The 19,320-nt window shown below is 42.1% G+C and overlaps 2 protein-coding genes across 3 annotated transcripts in view; one reads left to right on the top strand and one right to left on the bottom strand.

Annotated features, from left to right (window-relative positions):
- WNT7A (Wnt family member 7A) overlaps nt 1-19,320 on the bottom strand; it is a 116,483-nt gene that overhangs the window by 82,175 nt on the left and 14,988 nt on the right. The window lies entirely within an intron of this gene.
- FBXW12 (F-box and WD repeat domain containing 12) lies at nt 1,099-18,215 on the top strand. Its single transcript, XM_050957847.1, has 11 exons — nt 1,099-2,297; nt 5,324-5,361; nt 7,231-7,394; nt 8,669-8,790; nt 10,843-11,052; nt 12,548-12,712; nt 15,156-15,363; nt 16,292-16,473; nt 16,554-16,681; nt 17,538-17,641; nt 17,676-18,215. The coding sequence occupies exons 1-10, from the start codon at nt 2,205-2,207 to the stop codon at nt 17,635-17,637; spliced, it is 1,410 nt and encodes a 469-aa protein (XP_050813804.1). The 5' UTR covers nt 1,099-2,204; the 3' UTR covers nt 17,638-17,641; nt 17,676-18,215.

Here is a 19,320-nt window from a genome sequence, read left to right as displayed (position 1 = left end):
ATTTAAATATTTATTGCAGCAATCAACCCTTTTGCTGAAAAGAGAGAACTTGTGTGGTTTATTTTCTCTCCTGCAAACTGCAGAGGTTAAAAGAACAAGTTTAGAGCCTGTGTTTTAGCAAAGATGTCTCAGCTGGACATTAAATTTAGAAGTTTTATTCCAGCTAGGTCCTTATATGTGAATCTCTTTCGTGCTGGTTAAACTTACTCTTTGCAGGTGTGCATAACTGGCACAAGATGTATGGCAGATGGGTGGAGACACAGGGCTACCTGCTTCTTTTCTCCTTCTTGATGTATGTTCAGTCTATCTTCATGGTTTGTTCTGGTCCTCATGTATTTTCAGACAATTCCACAGTTGGATTTGGTCACTGGAACCAGCAGGAATCCATGGACAACAGTCAGGTGTCCAAATAATCCTCTTGGGGTGCAGAGATGCCTTCTTCTCCACCAAAAGGGTAATTCTACCTCTCTAATAGACTGATTTACCAGCTCTCAGCTCTTGCTAACTAGACTTTGGGAGGAATTTGTGTTTCCTAGACTAGGTTTTTTCACTTTGCATTTACCTGTGTAGTTAAGTACAATCTAATTTTGCTGGGCCATCGGGCTGCAGCTTTCCCTTCACCTCCCATCTTCACTTTCACAGTTTCTCTTCTTCTTTTCTCCCTCTGCCAAAGTCCTGTTTCTGCTGCTTTCTGACCTGCTTTATCTTAATTCTTTACCCTTTCTTGAACCTGAGACCTCTTTAAGCTGCTTTCTTCTTAAAAAACAAACAAAAACCCAAGTCCCCCAAAATCCTGTAGCTAATGAATGCATAAATGATAAGGTCTCTCTTTCTTTCTCTTCTATGGGAAGTTTCAGTAAATAGCCTTGTTATTTCATATAGAGGATTCTTCTAGTCACATCTAAGACTCCTCATTTAATATACTCCTTATTCTGTCAAAAACAGACTGCCCTTTACTCCCTACTTTGTCCAGGTATGAATTAATTTCAGCTAAAATCACATTAAAACTTATTTCACCAGTTTTAAAGACATGATCCTACAGCAAAAAGTATTTCCCTCCCCCTCATCAAACCAATACTCCCATCGTTACCTTGTGTGTGTGTGTGTCCTAAGCAATGGGCTCTTGCACTTACTTACCTAACTTTTTCTCTAGGTTTCCACCATGCTCGCTTTCTTCTTTCACACAATCTAGCTGTAGATCACAGTAAAACTTGTAGAAAAGCATTAAGGCAAAACTGCAGCCTAAACCCATACAAACTTTGCCCTCAGGCTTTTAACCTTCCCTCACCATAAAGACCCTTCCACTAGCTACCCTAACTCTTCTTGCTCGGCTCCTATCATATATCATGGTCCCGTCTCTAGAAGAAAGAATCTTTCTCTGGTGCTTTTAGATGAGACAACACCAAGGTCATGACCAAGGATGGTCATTAATTGTTCCATGGCACTTTCAGTAAGAGGGCAAGGATGTCTTTAATCTCTTTGTCCTATTTCAACTGACATAACTGCATTCTGGCTATAAATAGTCCCCCTGCCATTTCAGCCATATCAAGCGTTCATAGGGTGACCAGACAGCAAGTGTGAAAAATCAGGCCAGGGGTGTGTATGTGTAATAGGAGCCTATATTAGAAAAAGCCCCAAATATCGGGACTTCACTATAAAATCAGGACATCTGGTCACCCTAAGCCTTCACCTTCACTGCTCGCCCTAAGTAGAAATGTGAGGTTATTGTATGGTAGTGAAGCTGCCATGTGCCACTATAGAAGTAGCTGCATCTCAACACTGGGTGATCCAATCTGCTCTCACACCTAAGGGTAAGAGGATGGAGTCTTGACACAGGGAGGGGGGCTGAGGGCTTAGAAAGAGGATTACAAATGGGCACAGAGGACAAGCTTCAAACAAAGTATTTAGTCCTGTCCTGAGCAGATTGTCCCCGCCACCGGAGCGCTCTATTACACGTTAGCAGCCCTTGTGCAAGGAGCTGGCCGTGCCAATGAAGTACCCTGGCCGGCAGGGGCCAGGCGCGCCGAGCCTAGGGGAATGGGCTGCGGCGGTGTGATCAGCACGGCCAGCTGACTGCCAGCCGCGCTAGCTCCGCCTCTGAGCAGCCGCTGCAGCTGAAGCAGGAAACCGGGTCCGGAAGCAGAAAGACGCGAGGCGCAGGCGTGGAAGCGGCCGGGCTCTTCCCGGCGGGGTGAGGGCTGGAGATGAGCTGCGAGCTGCTCACGCTAGACTGCCTCGTCCACGTCTTCTCCTACCTGGAGGCACCGGATCTGCTCCGCGCCGCGCGGGTGAACCAGGTACCCAGCCGGGGCTGGCCACCCCTGGGGCACGGGGGGCGCCTCGCCTCTGCTCCGCTCCAGCGCCCGCAGCCGCGTGTGTAGCGCAGGGGGATGAGGGCTCGCGTCGGTCGCACCCCGTTGGTAGGACACGGGTGGAGTCTGCCCAGCTCTGCGGGCCGCCTTGGGGACCGCTGCACAGCCCGGGCCCCTGGGATGGGGGCTTCTCCCTTTCCCCAGACACACTGCACCAGGCTGGGCGTGCCCTGGCGCTGGAGGAATGAACGGGCCTTTGCAAGCCTATTTCCTAGAGCTGCTTTAGCGCTTCTCGCCACTCCCTGCCGGGGGTGCCTTTCCCCACTGAAATAACACAGGTTCGTGCCCCAGCCTCCCACCCAAGGGAATTCCCTGCCACTGCCCCTGAGCACACCCCGCTGTGCTGTAGGGAGAGCCTGCTTCACAAATTAACTCCCCGCCTGGCCCTGAGCCTGTGTGTTTTGCCTTGGCGTTTAGAAACTCCCGCAGAGCGGCCCTGGCACCAGCTGTCTGAGCTATGAAATTGACAGCAGGCTGGGGCAGGGGTGCTGTAACCCTGTATTTAATGGAAATCACTTCAAGCTAGGGGGTGCACCCCCATTCTAGCACCTGGAGCACACACAGGTCTGGAGACAACCATCAGGCCTGCAATAAGCGTTCCCTTACACCCTTCAAGACCACTAGTAATGAGCCTCTCCCTTGAGCCTTTCTTTCACCTCCATTATCACCCCACTCTGATCCATGTTCGGTGCGGCAGCCTCAGCCCCTCTGAGAGATCACACACCCACCAACCTGCAGGTGTTTGCTTCTCTAGTCTCTGCCATGGCAGAAGGATTGTGTATAGCACACTACTGCATCCAAACTCCCCATATTCCCTGTGCTTGCATCCAAGCCATCATGGGGGAGGCAACTGTGGCCAGAGGGGTGGGAGGGTCAGGATAGAGAATGAGGCAGGGGAGGATAAAAAATGGAGGGCAGTGACAGAGGCTGCTGCAGGATCTAACCTTTCCTAGCAAACACCATCCTGTTTCTGCAGTGTGGAAGCACATAGTGTATGGTCTAGCCCCATGCCTGCTCCTACTGTGTGGGGATGAGCAGACCTTGAAGTGGGAAATAAGAACTTGTTCTTAGGGTACGTCTACACTATGAAATTAGGTCGAATTTATAGAAGTCATTTTTTTAGAAATCATTTTTATGCAGTTGTGTGTGTCCCCACACAAAATGCTGTAAGTGCATTAAGTTGGCGGACTGTGTCTGGGGCTACCAAGTACCAGTCCTGCGAGGTGCTGCGTCCGAGGCTACCGTCGACTTCCGGAGCGTGGCACTGTGGGTAGCTGTGAGTAGCTATCCCACAGTTGCCGCAGTCTCCGCCGCCCCTTGGGATTCTGGGTTGTGATCCCAATGCCTGATGGGACAAAAACAGTGTCATGGGTAGTTCTGGGTACATGTCATCAGGCCCCCATCTCCCTCCCTCCAAACAATGGCAGACAATCGTTTCGTGCCTTTTTTCCTGGGTTACCTGTGCAGACGTCATACCATGGCAAGCATGGAGCCTGCTCAGCTCACCGTCACCGTATTTCTCCTGGGTGCTGGCAGATGTGGGACTGCTTTGCTACATAGCAGCAGCTCATTGCCTTTTGGCAGCAGACGGTGCATTACGATTGGTAGCCATCGTTGTCGTACTCCTGAGTGCTCTTTTAGCTGACCTCAGTGAGAGCGGTCAGGGGCGCTTGGGCAGACATGGGAGTGACTCAACCAGGTCATACTGCACTGTCTGCTACGAGCCTAAGATGTAAAAGATAGATGGATACTCATATATCAAATTTATATATTTGAGGCCTCCTGGAGGAACCTGACAGGTACCTATGTCAAGATGTCACACATCTCTTGAGAATCCAGTTGCCATGTTTTAGGTTTGACTTGAGATCAAAACTTTGCTTTGGTTGGCCCCCGAGTGTGGAATACTCATTACACAATATATAAGGGTGGGTGAGTTGGTTTTGTTTTTCCCCAGAGGCATGTGTTTGTTATGACCACGACTGGCCCCATAGTTTATAATCTTTGTTCCTCTATTTTTGCCCTTGTGTTATAGCTCCTCATTCTGTTCTTTTCATCTGCAGGTGGCAATAACCCATTTTAACATTACATTATTAACCTGCTTTTCTGTTTTAGATTGCTTTTACTGTGCTACTGGACTCAGCACCTTAAGTAAATAGATGGTGCAGGGTGGCTGTCTTTAAATAGTTATATAGCTTTTAGTATGGAGAAGTAAACACACATGCAGATAAAGCGTGTGTACACAAACACTGACGGAAATGTCAACAAAATACAATCTTGAACAGTTATCTAGCACATTTCTGAATCAGTAGTAATACTCTATATTACTGTGTTCTGTATGACTTTAATATCCTACACTGAATGTGCAGTGGGTGGTATAAACTGACTGAATTGTTAACAATCCTTTAAGGTCTATAAATTATATATATCTGATCACATACATTCAGCTTAATGGTTCTTGTAAAAATGAGGTTTTACTCTCCATCTGATGTTATTTCCGCTAGTAGCAAGTTAGTTGGGCGTTCTAAGCGTAGATGTTTATTGATCTTTCCTGTCACAATGATTATTTCAAATTTTGTGATCGACCCTGAACTACTTAACTAAAAAGCTTGCTAGGCCAGTCCTTGTACGTATGTCCAAATTTACAAAACTTTGTTCATGATTTTAATCACATAATTCCTACAAAAATCAATGTAAAACTATAACCAATTGATTTGAAAATTCCCCCTTACTGTGTTGTGCTAAACATTCATACAAAAAGTAAACTTAAAAAGAGTGATGATTCAAAGAAATTGGGGTGCAGCACAGACCTAGAAAGATTTCCTGGTCCCCTTCCCTCTTCATTGACTGGTGTTATCTTCTCTTTTCTGTCGCTCACAGTAACTCTGAAAAGTTTGAAACGCAGCTTTCTTCATTCTAAAATGTCTCATCTTTCTCCCTTTCCTTTGTAATAGGCATGGAACGAAGCCGCAGGCACAACTTCCCTATGGCGGTGAGTGCCCCTTTCAGTGTTTCAGGGAGTCCAGGCTAGGTATTGTTGACAAGCTGCAAGTTGACCTTTTTGGGGTAGAGTGGGCACTCTCTGGGGTTCCCTGCTCAGTGTCCCTCACTGGCATTCTTTTATAGACACTTGCCTGGTACTTTTGCTTTACCTTTTTTAGTAGCCCTTGGTTCCCATTTTGGCACCTCCTTTCTTCAGAGGGTAGTCATTGGTCTTCCTGTGGGTGGGCTCTTTCCGGGGCTTCACGGCTACCAAGTACCAGTCCTGCGAGGTGCTGAACATCAACCTGGGTGCCCTCACCCCCACTGACTCTGATGGAGACTGAGACAACCCCGTCTCTCTTGAGGCATCCACAGAATCAGAACCTGGAAATACTTGTGAGCCAGGAATTTTAACTACATAAAGTCAAAGAGCATACATCATGGTGGACAAAGGGCTCACAGGGTTGATTGTAAGGCATGTATATGGGTGTGCGCACACTGTTTTTCACCTTACCTTAGTGTTTGGAATCCATTCCCTTTGGCTGATATGAAACAATAGCCACGTCATACAAATACCAGCTTATTTAAATAACTTAGATTGTTATTGCTCTACATTAAGGGCACCCCTCCAGTGTTCTGGGCACCCTGGATAATCTTTTAAAAATACAGTAATGACTAAGGCAGATCCATCTGTTACCCCAGAAGCAACGCAGTTAACTTATAACTGAACTGGCATCCTTGTTAGCACAGCCTCAGTGTAGCCTATGGCCTCACTGCTATCTTCTAACTCTTATAGAGGTTTTCTTTCTAAGTGAAGTGCATGGGCAGGGTGGGGAACAGGGTGACCTGATAGCAGGTGTGACAAATTGAGACAGGGATGTGGAGTAATCAGCACCTATATAAGAAAAAGCCCCAAATATCAGAACTGTCTCCTACAATATCAGGACATCTGGTCACCCTAGTGGGGAAGCTTCTGCTGCCACCAAGTGGGCTGTATCTATTCAGCAGACAAATACAGGCCTTTGGTCTGCAGGCTGGCACCATTTATTAGCACATTTATTTTTAAATAAATGAAAAGAAAATGAATAAATTCCAGGACTAGGAAAGAACAGATCAGTTCAGGTTCCGGGAGAGTTTACCACTACTGGTTGGGAGCACTGGTGGGTGTGTGTTTACTATCACAGGGACATTTTAATTTTAGGTGGGCCATATTTTGAGCTTACAAACCTTGTTTTTGTACAGTCAAATTCTTCAAAGGCCAGGCACTCCCTTGTAGAGGTGGGTGATATCTTAGAGGAAAAACTGATTCTGAGTCACATCTTTCCACAAGTGCCTTTATGGGGAGTAGAAATTGTGCTTTCTGGGCCTGATCTTCTGCCTAATAAAGTCAGTAGAAAAACACACACTGACTCAAGTACTGCTGAATCACACTCACTCTGGGGATTGCTGTAAGTGTCTCACGGACTGTACTTCAGGAAGTTACACTTTCACTCAGTTCTAGAATGCTTTCTTCAATGCATTATATGCAATCAGGCTTCAAAAAAACCCAAAACATTTTCAGCATGTTGCAGTGAGCAGAATAGTGGAGGCAGACAAATCGATGTTTGTACTCTCATTCCATGATGGCGGTTCCTTATTTCCATCTCTTCCTTTTTCACGATGGTGACTGCAGTGTCTTATTTTGTGACTGGGGAGGAATTCCCTTTCTCTACTGATGCATCTTAAATTCCTCAAGTAAAAAAAAAACAAAATCATGCTTTTATCCATGACAAATCTTTGGATGTACATGACATCCACCAAATGTGAATATTTAAGAAAAGTGTTGCAGAATAACCATCCTCTACTTTTAACTGAATAGTGTCACCTTTATGCTTCATAGAAGGCTGTGCCTAGATCGATGGACCTTTTGCAATATTTCCAACCTGACTCCAGGTATGCAGACATGGAAACAGTACTATCTCCACCGCTCCAAACTTGAGCATGAAATGGCATCAGGTCGGCCATCAGCTGATTATATATGTTGCCCCATGAGAGGGCATAAAGGTATGTGAGAAAACGATAAAAAAGAATGGTTACTTCTGTTGTTGTAAGGTGTTTTGTACAAATGGATCCAATCCCTCATGGGATCTGGGTAGACAAATGCTTTATACGTTAGCAATAAACACTTCAGCAGCCTGCAAAATTGTTGTTCCTACTTTGAACATGGATTTTTTTTTTACATGCAAATTCCACAAATCCAAAAGCTGGAAAGCTTTACTGGTACAAAACCATGAGGAAAATCTTCAGATTCAGTTGAAGAACCTTGGAAAATTGGCCTTATGGTATGATGGGGTGTGTACATTCTCAGAACAGGGCCCTGAACGTTTTTAAATTACCAGCTTCATCCCATAACATTTTGCAGAAAATGTTTTCTTCAAAGATGGTGACATAAAACTAAATAAGAATCTCATCTGTTATTCCAGGCTGGTTAAATAAATTCTCTCTTCACTGATAACTATGGCCAGATATTTAAAGGGACTTATGTATCTAAAGATAGGCACCTATAACATTTAAAAATCTGGCCCTATATCTTCTGAGTTGCATGTCATCTTCAGTAAAGTCCAAATTAAATAGCACCCACATAGAAAAATTTAAGACTGGACTCTGAATTCCACATATAAATAAAAGTAGACTCTAATTTACTATATTCCCTTCAGATAGCAAGAAATTAAAGGCTAAATTGCACTAACTCAAGCCATGAAGGCTATGTTCATGCATCATATTGTAAAACCAACTAGAATGCAAGTTTTGGAATACATCATATTTTCATTCAAACAGTAAGATCGTCAACAGTTAACAGCTTTAACTAAGGCAATTTTTATTGCTACCCAGGTATTATGTGGAAGAGCTATTTGCTGAAATAAAGGTTGTTTAATCACCTTGTCAGTATAGGGGATAATTTGTGATTTATTTTTTCTCCTGCAGATGCTTTTTTCTGTTTTTGTATGAAAAGTTTTTTTTGTTTTTTTTTATTGGCTGAACATGTTTTGGATAATAGCTTGGGCTACACTAATAAGTGAGAGTCATCACACTCATGAAAAATGGAACACTGTATCTACCATTACTCTATCAGGAATAAACGACTAGGCCGTGTTTGAAAGTGCAGAATGACGATGTGCCAGGAAGCAATCCAGACCTCCCCAGATTTGTATCCCCATTCTGCTTAATGCCATTAGTCTTCTATTTAATGCTTTGCTGATAGGGGCCTTGCTGTTCCTGGTGAGCATGAAATCAGTTGATGGTCATAGTGATATTTTTGTTGTATTTTATTATTGTAGGTAAAATAGTTGGCATGGCTTATCTCTCAGACAACGAGCACGTGTTTGGTGGTGGAAAGCTGAGATCTGTGGTTTGCACTGCATCTACTGATGGTACTATCCGAGCATGGCAGGTCCAAGAGGTGGGATGCACGCTCTTTACAAGTCCAGTGTCACAATCAAGAATATTTATACTATCATTTAAAAAACAATGATGTATCCTACTCCTCTTACATGATTTGCTGTTCTAGAATAGCTCTAAATCATCAGAAGGCAGTAGTTAAAATACAGGCCAAACTTTGCCCATGCTTTTTAATTCAAACTGAGTGAACTATTCCAAAAATACAGATGCCATAAGATGGCTAGTATGCAAATAAGGAAGGGGGACTACAGATAACTCAGTTTTTGTTCCTAGTGTCATCTCTCTAAAGTTATGCAGGGGGAAATCGTGGCATTTTTTAAAGTATAGAAGAGAACACCCACTAGTTTGAGTTTTTTGGGCCATACCTAGATCTTGAATCTTTTTCCCATCCACACTCCATAATGGCCCAACCTCATCCATCCTTTTTATTTATATAAAAAAATACCCCTCCTATTATTTAATTTCATTTCCTTGGCAAGAGCTAGTTCAGCTTGACTTTTAGCAATTCTCACTTTATTCCTCCATTTTTTTCTCTCTCCTACAATATAGCTTTGTTTGCTGACCAGCCCCTTTTTCCATTCCCTATAAGCTCTCTGCTTCCTCCTATTAATCTTTTTTTGAGGTGGCTATTCCTCTGGAGCCTTTCCCTTCAAGTTTCACAAATTTCAGATTGTTTTTGTATAGTTGATCTGAAGAAGTTCCAAGCCTCTTTTGTATTTAAGTCCTTGAGCTCTTCTCTCCAACTGACTTTAACGAAATACCTTACTTTCCCAAAGTCATAGAATCATAGAATGTCAGGGTTGGAAGGGACCTCAGGAGGTCATCTAGTCCAACCCCCTGCTCACAGCAGGACCAATCCCCAACTAAATTCCCAAATTGCCCCTCAAGGATTGAACTCACAACCCTGGGTTTAGCAGGCCAATGCTCAAACCACAATTATGAGAGCCGGAGCATTGTAAACATGGTTGGGGAAATTAGTGCAATAATATGGCGAACTTTTAAGTTAGCTGCTGCCAGTATTGGTAGCATTCCCCCCCTACAAACCTTTGGCATGCAGTATTACACATTTTGCATGCCTATTAAATTGTAAATCAATGGACAGTGACCCCTAACATCAATCATCTGACATGCACACCCATTTTCTGATTGATTTACAATACTGTTTGTCACTGTTGAGTTCAGCCCAGGACTTGAGAGCAAGCAGGTGCAACTCTGCTTGTGTCAGCTGACCTGAACAGAATTATGCCAAGGATGAACTGGGCCACGAGAATCAAATCTTGCAATAGATGACTTGTGGAAGTGTGCTCGGTCTCAATTTAATTCTTGTGATCATTAGACCACTTCAGAAACCACCATCCATTTTGGCAGACTGAAATGCAATTGGCAGTTCCTGCTCAGGAGAGACCCAGGACTTGAGTAGTAAAGGGTATTGTATTGTAGGTCCAAACTGAGATGAATTTGCGTAGCAGATGTTTCTGTGTAGTCTGCCTGCATGTACATGTGGCTCTAAAATGTGCTTTTAATTCTCAATGCAGCCCAGTTTGTGATGGTACCCTAAAGATGGTAGGGACAATAAAAGAGAATAGGGGAGAAGGAAGATTTAAAAACTATTGCAGATTCTTGCTATCAAGCGGTGGTGAAGGAGTTGAATTTTCCAGTACTGTGGTCTGCAGTGTCATTGGGTGTGGGGAGAAGTGAGATTTGTGGTGCAAAGGAAACATCCAATTATTTAAAATGTCATCTTTGGGAAGAGCTGCTTGGCTGCAATTTAGGATTTTTGAAATACAATCGAGTAAGCTGAGTCACTACTAGAATCCAGTGTGGGAGGAGAGTTCCAACAAAGAGGAAAATAATGGCTATCTTGTTAAAGGAAAACTATTTCAACCCAAACACTGGAAAATACCAAGCAAAATGTTATTCAAATAGGTATTATCTTGAATGGTATATACATACAAAAACAAGCAATGGGGAAAAAGGGGGTGCATTATTGATAACAATTTAAATCTATTTAAAATGCCCATAAGCTGGCCCCTAACTGCATATTTTTGTTCAGGGTACACAGATATGGTCAAGTCCATCCCAGGAAGTGCCATTTATAAAGGTTATTACTGTCCCAGAGTACAAACTAGCAATCAGCACAGACGCCCGTGGAACCATCAAAGTCTGGCATGGAGAAAGTGGGGAAGAGCTTGCTGCATTCTCCACATCATCATCCTCGTCCAGTTTGGTTACCTACTCAGTGAACAACAAGCCCTTCCTCACTGTAAGTAAACGAAGGCGACTGTAAATTAATGACCACTCATTTAACAAGATCAGCTACACCTAGATACATGCTCATTTAAAATAATGAGGAACACGCTTCTGATATGGTGCATTTTAAGCACTGGGAGATAGGAATTAAAGGTGCATAAAATTTATTTAGAGAGACTTCATGTGAAATCTTGGATGCATTGGGAATCAATGGCAGAACTTCAAGTAACTTCACTGAGGCCAGGATTTCATCCTTGAACAGTCTGTGAAGAATGGATTATTCTGCACTGGATAATCTATGTTCCAGGGCTTCGTCCAATCTCATTTCAAAAGTCTTCAGGGATGGAACTTTAACCACTACACTGTGTGGATGTGTCTCTTCCCAGGGCTTTAGTTCTCATAGCCTGGAGTTCTGATTTTTAGCTTAAAATTGATTATTTTACTAACTTCATTCTTTTTCTGTTGATTATAGCACAGTCATGCTCCCTTGTGTTTATACCCTTTTGGAGACTATGAGGTCCCCTTCGAGTTGCTCCTTACCCATATTCTATTTAGTTCTTCTGATCTTTCCTCCAGGCCCTTTAATCATTTTTGGTTTCTCCTTGGACTCCTTTGAGTTTGTCTACATGGTTTTGGAACAAAGTATCTAGAACACAGGAAAATGCCACATACTAAGCGTTTATACAAATGGTTGTAATGTACATCTTCTGCCTTGCTATTACAATGGAGCAAGTACAGGCATGTGTTGTGGAAGTATGTCAGAGCAGGACAATAGACTTTGTGCTTATTTTGGCTAGGAATAGAAAAAGGCTTTAACTATAGTTGTCTTTGTGGGGTTTGTTTGGGAAGTGACTGTTTCAGCCCTCTGTGGAGTTATCCCCTCGCTAGCAGCACTGAGTACTGCACAGTCTTGTATTCGTCATAACTGCGGGCAGTAGGGTTAATAAGACTGAATGTGTATTATAATAGTTCAAAGCTACAGCATAGTGGCATTGTGCTACTGCACCAGCACTTGATGGGAGACTGGAATCAAAGACGCTGAATCATTAGGAAATATCTCTCCACTGCCTTTTGCTTCTGCTGCTCCTGATACACAATACATGGAAGGTGTCTGATTCACCACACTACATATAATGAGGTGGTTCTACCTCCACAGGGTTGCGTTTATCCTGTATGCCAACTGCTGTAAGAGCATCAGGAGAGCAGCTGTGATGACCCCTAAAAATGGACTCAGCTTTTTTTTTTTTTTTTTTAAAGCTCAGTCAACAGTAGGAAGTTTTCCTTTTCTTTTGAATGGACCATGTAGGAGACTCTGTGCTATGCGCACCTTGATGTGAGATACACTTTAGCCTTCAGGCAGGTGCTGATAGTATCACTCAAAGTTTAAATTCAAATGAGACAAAAATGCTTGATGCCATGAGCACTAAACCTTCGGATTCATATAATTTTAACAGAAGCTGGGATGTTGTAACCATGTTTCTTTCTTACTCATCTTTTCTTTATTGTAGGCAGCCACTGCAGGAGGTGTTATCTATACGCTAGAAGTTCCTAATCTAAATCAGGTTTCATGTATTACAGCATTTCAAAACTCTAGCATTGATTTATTACTTTGTTCACCAGACGAGCAATGGCTAGTTGCTGGATCTACTGAGAATGCAGATACATCTTCAAAGGTACAGTATGCTGTTAAACCCTCATAAAACTGGAAGCTGCATTTAAATATAGGGTCTCTACGTTTTAATATAGTCTCTCACCTTCCTCTTGATCTATTGGCACATCTTACTGAGTGACTAATGGACTCAGCAGCATTTATGTAGAACAATCTCTACCTCAAAGTAGGTAAACATTTATTCTTTCTTTGTTATAACAGTTTCCTAATTAACTTAAAGAATTTGCCCTTCCTCAACGAAGTGCCCAATTTATTTTATCCCATAAATCTTAATAACATTACACAAAATTTATAATGCAGCTTTCTGTTACGAAACACTCTGCTTGTAATGCAACAGGCTGAATTTGAATATCTAAAATGTTGCATTTTATATTTTTTATGGTGCAAGTAAAGCAGTGGTCCCCAACCTTTTCGTCTGGTGGGCGCCAGATGAAGGACCACTGCAGCGGTGGAGCACCTGCAAAAATGCTGCCAAAATTCAGCGGCATTTCGGCGGCAAAGCCTCTTGATGATGCCACTTGCTGTCGACAAATGATGTCAGAGAGGCATCCCTCCCCCGAAATTCGGGAGCGACACCTCTCGATTGTCACTTGTTGGTGACAGGCGTCGTCATCGAGAGGGGTCCCCGCCGAAATGCTGCTGAAATTCGGCGGCATTTTGGCAGGTGCTCTCCTGGGGCCCAGGACGCGGGTGCATTAAGATGCGCCACGGGTGCTGCGTTGGGGACCACTGAAGTAGAGCCACCAATGTAGCAATTTTCCATATCTGCTAATAACTAATGTGAAAATTAGAAAAATTTAAATACCATAGAAACTTTGCTGGAAGAGTGAACAAATAACTTGTTCTCAGTGCTGGGCATCTGATGCACCTAGTGGTTATCATCAGGCTCCTCACCTTTACAGAATGAGAAACCTTACAACTGATTTTCCTTGCTAATGGCTAGGTTCAACTAAATTCCAGGAAGACGCTTTTTTCATCCGAATTTCTTGATTGGTCAAAACCTAAATATTTTTTTTGGACTTTGACAAACTTACATTGGACTCCTGCCTGGTTTTCTGCCAGCTTGCCTATGTGGACTGCCCTGGATTCAGGACCCCATATCTTCCAAGCCAGTTACTTCCCTCCGTTGCCCAACTTCTGAGAGCCCTGGCTGCAACAGGAGCTTGAGAGTCAATGCTCCCAGTCATTTCGCCAGGTAGGCTACAGAGGACCCAGGGTGCATCTGGCAGATGCAGACTTACTGACCATTCTTTTTCAGTTTCACTGCTGCCCATCACTAAATAGCAGCAGTGAAACTGACAAGATGCTTAACTTGACCAGTCTGGTCAATTTCACAACTGCTATTCAGTGATGGGCAGCAGTGAGACAATCATTACTTTCATTAGCAGCTGTCAGGGTTTCCAGTGTCCCCATCTCCACTGCAGCCTACCAGACGGGCAGCCAGGGATCACATTTTATTTTGGAAACACCATGTTTCAGTGTTTCTGAAACAAAATAATGTGGGATTTCAGTTCTGTGAAAACTTGAGGTTTTGGCATTTGTCCTAATTCAAGATACATTTTTTTCCCAAAAAATACATTTTGGCAGAAAATGTTTCCCAATCAGCTTTGAACTCATCCTAGATTCATATTTGCTTAAGAGATATTCTACCATAAATTAGATAACTTGAGCAACAAATTTTCAACCATCCTTGACAGGTTAGATTGTTTTAGAATGGACACTGAAAAGTTTACTAGAAACACCTCACAAAATAATAAACCAAGCCACAAGTCATTTGTGATCCTTCTTTGTGCAAAAAGTGCCACTTTCAGCAGTACTCTGCTAGTGTCCTTTTAGTCAACACCCCATACACACTTTCTACATGCACATTTTAGCACAGCTGCCTGATGGACAAAAGGAAAGTGGACTGGAATAGCAGAGAATGCTGTCATTAAACATTCAGATACACTGGCAGAGCTGTGTAAGGAATGGGCAGGTCTACACTGCTGGGCTAAATGGACCTAAGTTATGCGACTATGTGACTCAGTCTTAGGTCAACTTAATGCGGTGTCTATACTGGGCTGGGTCGATGGGAGAAACTCTCATTGACTTACCTTACACTTCTTGTTCCAGTGGGGTACCAGAGTCTAGAGGAGAGCAAGCAGGTCAATTTAGCAGCTCTTCACTAGACCCACTAAATCGACCCGACTCCCCCCTCCCCCAAGTGGAGACAAGCTCTATGGCTCAGCTATGCCAGGTCCTATGCCATACTTTCACAAGCATCAAACTCTCACTTTTCATTAAGACAGTGTCGACTTTCATTGAAAGATAAACTTCAATAAATCTGATTCAGCAAGAAGCTTTTCTTAATGGAAAAAATCCTTAGCAAGAATTATGAAGTCTAAGGTTTTTCATAGGTGGCACTGGAGTCTGAATAGTATATTTGTCTTTATTTTTCCCTACACCAGATATTTTATACAAATTGCTTGATTAACCCAGCAGATGAATCACCTGCATCTGGTTCGCTGCCTGTCAACAATTGTGCTGTAGGCTGCTGGTTACCAAAAGCACCAGCAAGAATAGCAGTAATGCACCAAGATCACATGTCAGTTCAAAGGAACATCACAGTGTTTGATCTAGCGGTCAAAAAGTCTAAATATAAAACGGAAGTTCTAGGTATGTTTATTGCCTATTAACACTTCATAGCAGAGAAATAATTTTATTCTATTTGTGGTTTTTTGGTAGTAATCACAGGTGTCTACTATTATAGTTCAGGATACAAAATATTTTATTTTAGGGATGGAATTTTCTATAGTTGGTCTCACCCAAAGGTGATTTTTTTTTTAAAAAATATAGGTAAAATCCAGTTACTTGTTATAGGAGACTGGAAAAAACAGTTGCATGTGTTGCAGCTGTTCTTCAGGAACTATGCTAGTTTCCTATTGGCTTCTGGTTGCAGTTTGAGGTGTTTGAAATTGATCTGTAAAGCTGTCCAACATAGCTTGTGTCCTTACTGAAGCCAACAATTTCCCCATCTACTGTCCCAGCACTCAAGCTCAGCTAGGGCACGCGGACATGTATGTGTCCAGAGGTACTCAACTCTGGAAACAATCACTACCCCTGCACCAACAGAACCCATTGACCATTAGGGTATAGTAGCAGACCCCCCCCCCCCGCCTTTGTTCTCAAGAAGTTACTTAAGGGGTAGGGAGAGATTTCCCCCCCCCCCCCCGTAGTCATTATGCAGAATGCAAAAGGATAAGAGGCTAAATTAAAATATACACATGGTCCCTGGTTGGCAGAAAGTGATTTCAAAAGTAAAGGGGCCCTCATGCAGAACACAGCCTGCAGCCCCTTCTGTAAAAACAGGGCTCCTGTCAACTGCTTTTCCTAACACTGTAGCACTATCACAAAGGGAGAGAGAGACTCATCATGGGATGTTGTAGATCCATCTTACCACCTTCGATATCTCTTCCCCCCCTCCCCGCCCCCCCAAAAAAAAAAGCACCAGAGAAGGAGTTTCTTTATAACTCTTTACTGCAGATTTTGGTAGAAGTGATTTTAGAGTTGAAATACAATCTTTGAAGTATTTTCTTTATAAAAGCTCAACAGGTTGCAAGTTTCACACTACCAGGAAGAACTTGGACCACACCAATTCTCATGAAAGGACATGGAACAGAAACAATTCTTCTAGGATGTGGATCAAATTTGGAACTATATTCAATTTTTGGGACTCAGTTAGAAGCTTTCCAGCATCACAACAATACAATCACTTCGATCTGGGTGGTATGTCTCTCAACTGTTTAGTGTTTTTTTTTGCATTGTTTACTGTACTCTAACTACAGTATTTTATTTTAAATTGGAAGGATGCTTTTCGTGTTATCACATCATCTTTGGATCTCTCACTCCGTGTGTACACATGGAAAAAAGTAAACGAAATCTCTTCACTGACAAGTCGCTATTACTTACTAGGGGGAACCCACAGATGGTCAAGGTAAGACAGCTCAGGTGGTAACTCGATAAAGCTAGCAAGTTGTGCTATAAATCAAACCTTTATTATGATTAACTTGCTTCCATTTACAAAAAGATGAGGATAACTCAGTACATTGAAAGTTTAAGTGACATTGGCAATAGGTAGGGCAGATTGTCACTACTGCTGTCTCCAATGGGAAAGTCAAATGTAAGTGAACTTTTTTGGATACTTTTTCTGTGCATCCAAAGAACTGAGCTATAACCCAGGAAAGCTTATGCTGAAATAAATCTGTTAGTTTCTAAGGTGCCACAAGTACTCCTGTTCTTTTTTTGGGAATAGATTACCCTACTGTTCAAACAACTGTAGAATATAAATGGCTGAAGGTCATGTCAGCCTTCCTTTTATATGTAAAATATTTCTAGCGAACTGAGCATATGGTTCTTGTATTTTAATAGTATTTTTATATAAAGTCAATTTCTGCTGTAAGCCATCCTTCAAAAAGAGTCATACCTTTATTTTTCAATTAGCTGGGCCCTTGCTAGTCTTGATGCTGTGTTTAACTATGTGTGAGAAGCTGCAGCGTAGTGTAGTTTAAACTCCAGGAGGAGCTTATGCAACATGCAGCAAAGGCAATGTTCAGGCTCTCCTCCCTCCAGACTCAAAGTTTAGGGTGCCTGTCTGGACTTTTTGACAGATTAGGTCACAGGGGGGTTTCTGCTTAGGTGCATCTGGCTGCTAGATTAAAATATGGATCTAATGTATGTGTTTAAACTTTAAATTGTAAAAGATCCTAACTAAAAGGAGACATGACTACAACTAGCTGCCAGTTAAAAGGTTTTCAGTTTAACATATTTTGTTCACAATTTTTTCACAACAGGGGCTTTACGGATGTGGCGTGTGACAACATCAGCATCGTAGGTGTGGTGGCTGAAAGTGATGGAACAAGTATTTTAAGAGCATATTCCTTTAACCTGTAAACAGAGAAACATTTAATGATCCTTCATTTTAGCTGCAGTTTTGGGTGTTTGCTTAGCAAAGCTTTCTTTTAAGTACAGGGCACTATGTAGGGAAAACATAACATACTGCTAGTTCACCATAAAGCCTTTAAGGATGAACAAAGAGCTGTTCCCTTGGAGCACCCCCATTTTAATAGAAGAGATGCTGATGAGCACCATGAAGCTAGGTCCCCTCAGTTGTGGGGGGTGAAGTAAAAGTCTGTAGTAGCCATAAAAAAATGCTACCACCTCCCTGGCATATAAACTTCAGTATATCAACCAAAATGTTTACTAGAGGTCATACCTAAGCTGTATTTTATCTAGTCTAATTATGGAATTAAAATATTCCTTTAAAAAACACCCTTTAATCTCAGTAATGCCACCACTATTTATATTATAGCCTTTAGAATGCAGTACCTCAATAAGTAAGCCTCGATTTCCATTATGAAAATTGAGGTGCTCTTACCCTAAATAAAAAGTCATACAACAGTTTAAAATTTATTGGATCTGCAACAAAAAGTACAATTAGTCACATGGAAAATACTCAAATTAAAAAAATATAAGGAGGAAACAATTCTTGAACCTGGTTCTGTCAACATCTCCTGACATGGTGTTTTATCCAGAAGATGTATGATATTCTGCAAAGTACAGAATTAAGTACTGACTACCCCTAAGTAACATAGCAAGGGACATTGTTTCCACACCTGCAAGATTTAGACCCGTGTGAAGTCTTGCAAAAAGTATGTAACTCAGCTATAAATTTACATTGCAAGGGTGTAATCATGGAAGTATTTGTACTTTCACACATCTCCAGGAAAGGACCACTATTTCCTTCCACTGCTTGTGATTCATTCAACATTATTTGTTTAAGCTGGTTGCAAGTCTTCCCTTAAAAATATCCCACATATCCATGATCAATAAAATCAAGCTTTAAAACTCAACCATTTTAGATGTTTACTCCTCTAGAAAAATAGGGAATTTGAGTTGTCATTAGGAACCTAAGCACTGAGTACTTTGAGAGAAGAGGTACATCCCTCACTTCTAATAAGATCATTAAAAATCACCTGAACTAACAATATACTTTATCCTTATTCAGTGCTGGAAAATCTTAGCCTAATCTTGAAAGGAAGGTGAGAGACTATCACACCCCTCACTTTTACTAAAGGAGCAAATAGTGTGTTCTGTTTGTCCTCAAAAGCAGCACTATACTGCTGCAACCTTGAGGTTAGTACTGTACATGGGTTGTCAGAAGGAGTCTGTTGCTGCCACGCTTAGTATCATTAAATACTGGTCTGGCTTATACCAGTTTTTTCTTCACATATCAAAGCTGCAGAAGTTTAGACTGAGCCAAAATGGTCCTGTTGCAATAATAAAGCCCTAAGAAAGGCAGCAGGTTGTATAGTTAACTCCTTGTGAGCAAAATCCCTGCCCTAAAACTATGCAACCTACTACCTCTTCCTAGAAGCCCAGTTTCTTCTGCAGTTCTTCTATTTAGCAGCTGCACTGCGAAATCAGCTGTTAACTTTTATTGCAGTTTCTATTGACTTTTTCAGATATGCATATACTGTGACATTTTACATCCATTTATATTTCCAGGTAACTTCAGCTTTATTTGGTAATATTGTTTAAGTGAGGAATGGTAGATCAGTTACAAAAAGTTGTGTC

Source organism: Gopherus flavomarginatus, chromosome 6, assembly GCF_025201925.1.
Source record: "Gopherus flavomarginatus isolate rGopFla2 chromosome 6, rGopFla2.mat.asm, whole genome shotgun sequence".
NCBI classification, from domain to species: Eukaryota; Metazoa; Chordata; order Testudines; family Testudinidae; genus Gopherus; species Gopherus flavomarginatus.
Note: the sequence above shows the minus strand (reverse complement) of the source record. Positions and strands in the feature narration are given on the sequence as shown.